The sequence below is a fragment of the Pinus tabuliformis genome, chromosome 1_2 (assembly GCF_031772625.1).
Source record: "Pinus tabuliformis cultivar Carrire ecotype Pingquan chromosome 1_2, CPIR1, whole genome shotgun sequence".
NCBI classification, from domain to species: Eukaryota; Viridiplantae; Streptophyta; class Pinopsida; order Pinales; family Pinaceae; genus Pinus; species Pinus tabuliformis.
In genome coordinates this window covers 370514598-370524937 of record NC_142298.1, presented here as the reverse complement: position 1 = coordinate 370524937, position 10340 = coordinate 370514598, and the positions used below count along the sequence as shown (strand labels likewise).

Sequence of the window (10340 nt, the reverse complement as noted above, 5' to 3'; positions counted from 1 at the left end):
CCCCATTTTTTATGGTCATTTTTCATCATTCTTCCATCATGTTGAGAGTAATGAAATGTTGCCCACATTATTTCATCATTCACCATTGTTGCTTTCACCGATATAAGAGAGAGATCACCATACACTTAGGATTATCAAAGAAACCTCCCAAGGAATAGTTATCAAGGAGTCATTTTTCTCCAAAAACCCTTTTCACAAGTGATATAAAGCCTTATTTCAATAATGAAAGCTACTTGACTCATTATAAACTTGGTGTTCTAATATTCTTCTATTTGTGGCATCTTTCCTTCAATTTTTATGAATGGGGCAAGTTATTGAATGAATTTGTATTGTTAGAGTTAGGGTTCTAATTTTGATCTCACATATTTGTCTATACTTTAGAGCAATCATTGGAGATATAGTTATTGGATCGATTTCTAGACTTGTTAGTAAGTATTCTAGTTTTACACTCCCTACTTTCTCTTTCATCCAATTTTATTTTTATTTCTCTAGCTTTATATGCCACTAGTTGAATTCAAGAGTCTAAGATTGGTTTTTTATGAGAGTTGGGTGAATTTATTATGGGTCGTGAATCTCTTATTTTATGCAGCGAGCCCATCTTCTAGCCCCTCCTAGTGTCACTTCCTCAAACTTTGTCTTCTACATCCTATATCATCTAATATCCCTTTCATTTGTGCCCCTTTCCAACATTGAGCCCCACCCTCTTATATATCCATATTGACCGTGCCCCTTTATATGTCCATTAAAATAGCTTAAGAAAACAATTTTTGCAAAGTTATTTACCCTTAGTTAAAGTTATAAACCTCTTCTATGGTTTTTCCTCTTGAATTTAGCCTTAAATGAAAAGAAAAATTATAAAATAATTAAGAGCAAGCTAAATTTAATCATTCAAAAAATCACGTTTTATTATTTTGACCATATTAAACATAACCATTAATTTTCTTACAAATTCAAGAGGTTTTTCCCCATTCTTTATGACCATTTTTCATCATTCTTTCATCATTTTGAAAGTAACAAAGTGTTCCCCACATCATTTCATCATTCACCATTGTTGGTTTTAGAAAAAAGATCACAATACACTTATAATACACTTATAATTGTCAAGGAAGCCCCACAAGAAGGAGGTCTTAAAACAAACACTAAAGATATAGTTTTTGCTAACACTGCACAACAACAAAATCCTCCTAAATATCTAGGACTTTCTTATTTTTCTCCACCAAAAATTCCTATAAATATTGTTACACTTACTCCCCTATACTTTATGTCATTTCCTTCTCTTCTAAAAGACTATCATTATGACTCCAGAAAGTCGTAGTCTGACCAGACTGCTTTTTTTCCCTAAAATCATGGAAATTCTAACAAGATTTTGATAAAATCCGGCAGGGATTTTTGTAAATCCAGGTTACAGCTATCAAATTTCAAGATTTTGGGTACCCCGGAGGTTTTTGATGGTTTTGAATCTATTTCCACCATCAAAAACATGATTCAAACACTGCTACTACAAGATTTCTTGAATTTTTTTTGCCCTGGAATCTAACCACTTTTGACTATCCAGGAAATTCCTCTACCTCGGTAGATGACACCCTCTAAAAATATCTTACAAAAAAATATATAAGTTAATTCTTGTTATTTCTTTTTTTGTGTGACAAGTTCTATCACAACTTATTCTTAATTGATATAGAGAATAGTCACCAATGTCTATTAAAATTAATTTTTTTATATTTAATATAAATCTTATTATTAATTTACTTTTTGATATTTCTATTAATCGAGATATATTTGTTTTGATTTCAAATCTACCATGCCCCAAATCAATCAAAGTGTTAACTTAATATAGATCAATCATAATTCCAAATTTATCATGAGTCATTTATGAAGATGTAAATCTTTAGTTTAAGTTTTTCACTTTGAAAAAGATCTATAATTTGAAGGATTTAATGAATGCATATAAATTTAAAGTTAAGTTGAATTTATATTTTCTATATGTTTGTGTTTTTCCCTTGTAAAAAAGAGTTGAGTTTTTCACTCCAAAAAATGGTTTGCACTTTGAAACATTTGATCAATGAATACAAATCTAGAGTTAAAATAAATTTACATTTATTTGTATATTTATGTCAACTTCATGTTTAGCAAGAGAATAATTGCATATCAATTATAATGAACAATGTGTATATGTATTTGCGTGTCAACCTCAAGCTGATCAATAAAGAAATTACACATCAATTATAACTAACAATATGTACATGTGTCAACTCCATGTTGAGTAAGAGAAAAATTACACATCAATTATCATGAACAACACATTATTAAAATGTTCTAACCATATATATATATATATATATATATATATATATATACTTTTAACAACTTTATATATAACTTTATATATAGAGAGAATTGTTGAAATATTTATTTAATATGGATATTAAAATATTTTATTTATAATTTATATTAAACATTTTTTTAATTAATATTTTTTTTAACTCACACTTACCAAATTTTATATTAGTTATTTAAAAAATTATAGATTTAGTTTTTAAAAAATAAATAATATATATTAGAATAAAAAGGTTTTTATTTTGAATTATAGTATCTATCGATATAAAATTAGTGATTGGGTGTACTGTTAAGTCACTCAATGATGTGAAGGCCATTTGGTTGGAAACTCTATGGGGAAAAATCCAGCTATGTTAACCATGCGATCCCGGATGAGAAAAAATCCAGCTATGTTAACCATGCGATCCCTGGTGAATTTGTCAACTTAGATGCTCTCTTGGCTTGCCCTTTCTCATGCCACAGGCCAAACCTAAAGTCAAACTCAAATCACTTGACAAACAATAACGATAAAATATTTTATCCATAATTAATATTAAAATATTTTATATTATCAATATTTTTTAAATATCATATATTATTACATACATATAATACCCTTCGTGTTATTCACATGAATCAAGGACACTTGACAAACAATAACGATAAAATATTTTATTCATAATTAATATTAAAATATTTTATATTATTAATATTTTTTAAATATCATATATTATTACATATTCCTATTCCTATTTTTATTTTTATACATATAATGCCCTTCCTGTTATTCGCATGAATCAAAGGAAAAATAAGTGCATAGCCCCATAAATGGACCTCAACACTTATGGAAATCAAACTACCACATGCAAACCATTAGACTGCAACCTTGAATGTAAATGGACCACACAAGTGTTAAACACATGGTCTCTCAAAAAATTATTGTTATTACACTAACAAACTCGGCCAGCAAACAAATGTTTCCATTCATATTTAATATAAAAAACATTACCATTCATATTTAATATAAAAAACATTACACTTGTTTATACAGATATAAAACATTTTTTTTCCTCCAACCATATTTATTAAACTTAATAATATTCATATTTAAATTAAAACTAATAATAATATAGAATATATCTCATTATAACTAATTATTTTTTCGAACTGCTCACTTCCATATCAACCCCATAAAAGTTGTTTGATATTGCTCTGCGTAAATTCAAAATCTTACTACCCATTAAATTTATATTGCATTGCATAGTTATTTTTATCTTAATTATATTTTGGAAATATTTTAAAGGAATCAAGAATCCTGAGTTGAAATGTGTGTTTTTTTAACTCTTTCATGTATATTAAGTTTTTCTAAATATATTTTATTTGGGAAAAATTAAACACCATGTAGCAAGTCAATCACTGGCTTAGTGTTTTTACATTTTGTCTATTAGATGAGAATAAAGTGATATTCAAGGAAGAAGATCTAAAATTAATAAGCCAATCATTGGTTTAGCACATGGTGCTTAATATTGACTACATTACATACATGTAACAATATCACTGTAAATCCTTGATGGGGATGGGCATAGAGATCAAAGGCAGGTTTCGTGGGGCGAGCCCGCCAACCTGTTGGCATGATGGACATTAAAGGGAAGGGGGGGTAGCTCACCCCCAACATGCATTTGCATGCGATGATACATTTGGCTATTAAATGGTTGTAGAGGGTGGGAGGAAGGTCGTAATCCTAGAGGTTTATGTGGGAGGTTGGTTTTGGTCCAAGGTCAAGGAGCTAACCTCCTAGCCATTGATATCTGTGCTCGACTCTTGGGTTGTGAATTTTGCATTTTGTTTGAGGTTTGACAGGGAAAGGAATGCAGTGAAAGTGCTCAACTCTTGGGTTGTGAATTTTGCATTTTGTTTGAGGTTTGACAGGGAAAGGAATGCAGTGAATGTGATCGACTCTTGGGTTGTGAATTTTTCATTTCATTTGAGGTTTGACATGGAAAGGAATGCAGTGAAAGTCTCTGATGGGACTAACCCGCGTACTCTAACCGGACACAAAATTTGGTTTATTCGAAATTATTAAATTTATGATTTTTGGTAGGGTGTAGTGGTACTTAGATATTTTGGTTGTGATTAATGTGATTGCTACAGTACTCCTGTGAGGGAGACACTTGTCTCGACCTCGGGCTCTATTCTCCCGCCTTCATTGTGCTTGTAACCCTAGCTCCTCACTTGGTTCGTCATTTCGACTATTGTTTGTTTGCTCTGAGAGGGTCTGCTCTCTGGTTTTCCTCCTGAGGGTTTCGTTTATGTTGCTCTAGCGCTCAGCTTGGCTTCTCGGCCACAGCTTGTCCAATAGTGGGACTCTTCTAGTGTTTTATCTGTTTTGATGGATGCATGTATTTGCTTACTGGTCTACCTGAGGGTTCTGGGCTGCCTTTCAGCATTCTGCGACTATGTCCGAAGGTTTTCTGTGACACGATGACAACTTATTTCCTCCTGAATGTGTCTGGCATTATTGTGTTTATGTTTCACTGGTTACTGTTCGATGGCTCTGCTATTTAATCTTGCTTCTGGTTACTTGTGCATTCAGGTTGCGGCCACGAGGTGACCCCGTTCTCGGCCTCGGTTCGCAGACTCCTCAGGTATGTTTTCTTTCTTTGCTTTAGTATTTGCTATGCTTCTCTTTTCGGTCCTGACAGTGAATGCTCCTTGTGAGCAGGGTCTCTTGCTGGTTTGCGACCTGTTGTCGTCTCTCTGCTTGTAGTTCGTCGACCCCTTCTCTGGTAAGTGAAACCCTTACCCTGTCTCTTTACTCGTTCGATTTCTGTTGTGTTCTGTTATTGATTCTCTGCTTGTGGTGGTTGCAGGTGGAAGGCAAGTGAGCAACAGTGGCTTCGGCTCCTCTTGCGCTTCTCTAGACCGGGTAGGGTCTTTCCATGATGTTCATACTTGTAAACTGTTGATGCTACTGTGTCTTAGTTTCAAGCTTCGGTCTCTTTGTCGTTTAATTAGTCCCTCTGTGGAATACAGATAGGTAGCTTGTCTTGCTTGAAATCTTTTGGGTTTTAGGGTGAGCGTATGTTCAGGGTTTCGAACCCAGGTCTTCGGTCTACTTGTGACACGAACTGGTTTAACTTATGTATATGTAATTCAGGGTTTTGAACCCAGGTCTTCAGTCTACTTGTAATATGAACTGTTTAACTTAACTTATAAATTACTTTGCAAAGACTCTTGTAACTTATTTTTTAAACTGTGTTTGCAATGAAAAGATTTATATAATGAGTCTTGTAGTACCTGGTCTTTGATGTTGTTTTCGTATTGGTGATTCTGGTGATATTAAATGTGAAAGCCTCTGCTTTGATGTACGCTCGTTAACACTCAGAACTATAGGTGATTGTTTGTGAGGCTTGTTGGTTCTTCGATGGTTTCCTCTCTGTACGCTTGCAACAGCACTTCCACACTCTCGGTCTTGTTGTCTTTGTTTATCTTGATGTCTGCTAAAAGATTTCAATTTCCAATGCTTGCTTCTGTTTGGAAATGTGCTCAATATATTTTAAGAACATGAAATAAACTAATTGCACTTGGAATTCAGATGACTGTGAAATATTACTTGTAAATTATTTATTGCTCTTCTACTGTGATGGAAATCAACCTTACAATGATTTGTTCTTTTTGCTTTTATATGATTTGTTAAATAGTTTTTAGAAACTATTAAAAGTTACATACAATTACCATAAGAAACTATCAATTTCCGATTTATCTAAATTCTAGGATTAATTTTAAAAGAAATAGAGTTTTTGTTTTTTTTCTGTAAATAAATAAAACAAAACTCCTTAATAGAAAATGAAACCGAAACTGCTATCGTGTCCCAACTGCTGATAACTAAGGAAATAAAATAAGAAAAAAAACAACTCAGGTACAATGACCTGTGAACCTGTTTAGCTTGCGAGACAAACACCTCCACTTGTCTACCCCTGGTTGGATGCTCCTGCATTAGGCTCCTAGGGTAACAAAAAAGTCATGGCTCCGGTCCATGAGCTCCTCAATAGAATACCCTGCACGTTGTATCTGTCCCACATCAAGCCACGAACTGTCCTCTATAGGGTGGTTCTTCCACTTGACGAGGTACTGTAGGTACTCCTTCTTTTGTGTCCGCCTGGCCACTTGTGTGTCGAGGATTCCCTCGATTTCAAGCGGCTGAGCTGAAGGCATTTGTCTCATCCATGAACTACTCTCCTCCTGGGTGTCCCGTTTTGGCTGTGCCGAACTGTCCTCTTCTGAATTGGCAATGTATGGGAATAAATCTGCCGCATTAAAAATGGGTGATATTCCTATACTTGGAGGCAATTGCAGTTCATAAGCATTTGCAGAAAACTTGCGCAGAATCTTACACGGTCCAATTTTTTTGAATTTTAGTTTGTTGTATTCGCCCCTAGGAAATTGTTCTTTGCGCAAATGCGCCAAGACATGATCCCCCACATTAAATTGTACTTCACATCATTTCAAATTAGTTTTCTGTTTCTACTTATGACTATTGTCTTGTAATTTCATCTTCACCTGCTCATGTAGGTCATTAATTACTCTTGCAAAGTCTTCCCCGTCAGCACTTCTTTTCTCTAGCTGTCCCAAATCTCGCAATTCATGCACTCCTCGGGGATTCATTCCGTACACAATCTGAAAAGGACTGCTTCCTATGCTTCGGTTTGGTGAACCATTGTAATCAAATTCTTCTTGAGCGAGCACACGATCCCACATACATGAATTTTCTCCCACTAGACTCCTTAGCAGGTTTCCTAGACTTCTGTTCACCACCTCCGTTTTCCCATCCGTTTGTGGGTGATAAGCAGAGCTAAAGTTCAACTGTGTGTCCAGCTTCTTCCACAGGGTGCGCCAAAAATGTCCTGTAAATTTCACATCTCTGTCAGAGACAATGGACTTAGGCAAGCCGTGTAACCTGACAATCTCTGTGAAAAACAAGTGTGCTACGTGAGTGGCATCACTAGTTTTCCTGCAAGGAATAAAATGCGCCATTTTTGAAAACCGGTCTACTACCACCATCACAGATTCATGACCGTGTTGTGTTCTCGGTAAACCCAAGACAAAGTCCAAGCTCACTGAGTCCCACGGTCTACCTGGAATAGGCAGTGGTGTGTAGAGTCCTATATTCTGACTGTGTCCTTTTGCCAATTGACACACTTTACACCTGGTTACAAATCGCTGCACATCCCTTCGCATCCTCGACCAGTAATAAAAATGACTGAGCTGATCTAAGGTCTTGTCAATGCCAAAATTTCCGGCAAGACCTCCACTGTGTTTCTCCCGGATGATGTTCTCCCTCATCGAACAGTCGAGAATACACAGTTGTCCTCCCTTAAACAGCAACTTCTCCTATAGGTTATAGTCCAGCCATGGACTATTATTCCTCATCAAAGGGTTTTGGCAGGCTTCATAAGCCTCCTTAAAATCTGCATCTGTCTGATACAAGTCTTTCAGGTGTTCAAAACCCAGCACTTGTATCGTGCTCTCCTGCAAAAGCAAAACCCTTCTACTCAATGCATCTGCTACCTTGTTGGCCTATCCACTAATATGTTTCAACACAAATGTATAACTCTGCAAGTATTCAACCCACTTTGCATGCTTGTGGTTCAGTTTGTGCTGCTGCATAACATACTATAATCCAGAATTATCTGAAAACAAAACAAACTCATTACCCAACAAATAGTGTCTCCAATGCTTCAATGCTTGGACAATAGCATAGAACTCCTTGTCATATGATGTGTACTTCTGCCTGCTTTCATTCAAATTTTCACTGAAATAAGCAACAAGTTTGTCTTTTTGGCTGAGTACGGCCCCAATGGCTGTACCACTGGCATCACAACGAACTTGAAAAAGTTTGTTCAAGTCAGGTAGCCTCAAAATTGGCCTCTCAGTGACCTTCTTTTTCAACATCTGGAAACTCCTTTCTGTCGCTTCAATCCACTGAAAAGGTTGATTTGCCTTCTTTATTGTATCTAACATAGGTGCGCAGATTCCACTAAAGTCCCTTATAAACTTACGATAAAAACTTGCCAACCCATGAAACTTCGTACTTCGAACAGACCTTAAGGGATGACCAGCTAAGTATAGCTGCAACTTTTTTCTAGGTCCATTTTCAGCTCATTCTCTACAATCACGAAACCCAAATAGATCGATTCCTTCTAAAAGAAAGTGCATTTATTCAGATTTATCAGCAACTTGATTTACTGCAATTTCTCCAAAATAGATCGAACATGTCGAAAATGCTCCTCCCTGGTTTTGCTGAAAATCAATATATCGTCAAGATACACAAACACAAATTTCCTAATGAACTCCTTCAGCGTTCCATTCATCAGGCGCATAAAAGTACTAGGTGCATTACTTAACCCAAATGGCATCACCAGCCCTTCATTAGTCTTGAAAGATGTTTTCCATTCATCCCCTTCCTGGATTCTAATCTGGTGGTATCCACTCTTCAAATCTATCTTCGAAAAATAGGCTGCCCCGCTCAAACAGTCCATCATATCATCCATTCGTGGCAATGGAAACCTGTACCTGATCGTAATCTTGTTTATTACTCGCGAATATGTGCACATCCGCCATTCGCCTCCTTTCTTGGGAGCAAGCACCGTCGAAACTGCACATGGGCTCAAGCTCTCCCAATCAGTCCCTTATCCAGCAATTCCTGTACCTGTTTTCTAATCTCCTCATTGTCTTTGGGGCTCATCCGGTAAGCAGCTTTATTCGGTAGGCTAGCTCTAGGGATGAAATATATGTGTTGACTGATACTCCGCTTTGGTGGCAATTTATCTGGTACATTGTCCACCACAATGTCGTTGAATTCCTGCAACATTTCCTGAATTTCTGCAAGTAAATCAAAAATTTCTATGTGCAACAGCACTGTTCTTGGTCTTCTCACAATAGCATATTTCACTTCATCATCTTCAATCTGCTTTAAAAATTGTTTTCCACACACCAATAACACTTTTGTTCCGCTAGTTTCTGTTGTTTCCTCCTCCTTGATGGGCACCAACGTATGCTTAATTCCATTCTTAATAAACTTGTAACAGTTTGTCTTCCCATCATGAACGACTTTCCGGTCATACTGCCACGGTCTTCCTAGCAGAATATGACACACATCCATGGGCATGATGTCACAAATAACTTTGTCCTTATATCTGCCAATATGGAATTCCACCTCACACTAGTCATCAACCAGCAGTTGGTGACCCTTATGTAACCACGACACCTTATAGGGGGTTGGATGCTTCAATGGTTTCAAACCCAATTTTTCCACCATCTCTGTTGCAACCAGATTATCAGTGCTTCCACTGTCTATAATCAACTTGCAGCATTTGCCATGTGACTTGCACACCGTCCGAAACAATGCCTTCCTTTGGGTTTGTTCAGTTGTTTCCTTCGCTGGTTTCAACAATACCTTATTCAAAACTAAGGCCTCTCCTATTTCTGGTGCATTTTCTACCTCCTGAGGCGGTGCCTCTACTTCTTCTGTCTGAGCAACATATGCTCCTCTTTGACCAGCCTGTTCTCCTTCAGGACATTCAAAGGATCTATGCCCCCACTTGTGGCACTTGTAGCATTGGTAAGAAGCTCCTCTGCCTCTACCATTTCCCCTGCCTCTCTGGTATGGCCTTCCTCCCCTTGTGCTGCCATCCTTTTTTGTTGTCTTTGAAGTTTTGGAACTGCTACCCTCTTCACTGTTATTGGCAGTCCTTCCTCTGCCAAAGGATTGTCCTTTTCCTCTGCCTATTCCTTGTCCCCTCCTAGCATTATGTTTTCTTGTGAGCTTCTCTTATGCCTTTAAGGCACTCTGATATGCTTCTTCTATATTCTTTGGAGAAATAATACTTATTTCGTCCAATATTTCCAGCCTTAGGCCATTCACAAACCTTGCTGTCTTCTCTGGGGTGTCTTTAGTATATCCAGCTCTCAAGTTCACCCGATAGAATTCTTCAGTGTATTCTTTCACCGTCATTCCTCTCTGC

The 10340-nt window shown here is 36.6% G+C and overlaps 1 protein-coding gene across 1 annotated transcript; it reads right to left on the bottom strand.

Annotated features, from left to right (window-relative positions):
- Nucleotides 1-8983: 8983 nt before the first annotated feature.
- Nucleotides 8984-10008, bottom strand: LOC149205920 (uncharacterized). Its single transcript, XM_089397537.1, has 2 exons — nt 9839-10008; nt 8984-9512 (listed from the first exon to the last, which is right to left on the bottom strand). Exons 1-2 carry the CDS (start codon nt 10006-10008, stop codon nt 8984-8986), a joined length of 699 nt encoding a protein of 232 aa, XP_089253663.1.
- Between the last annotated feature and the right edge of the window lie 332 nt (nt 10009-10340).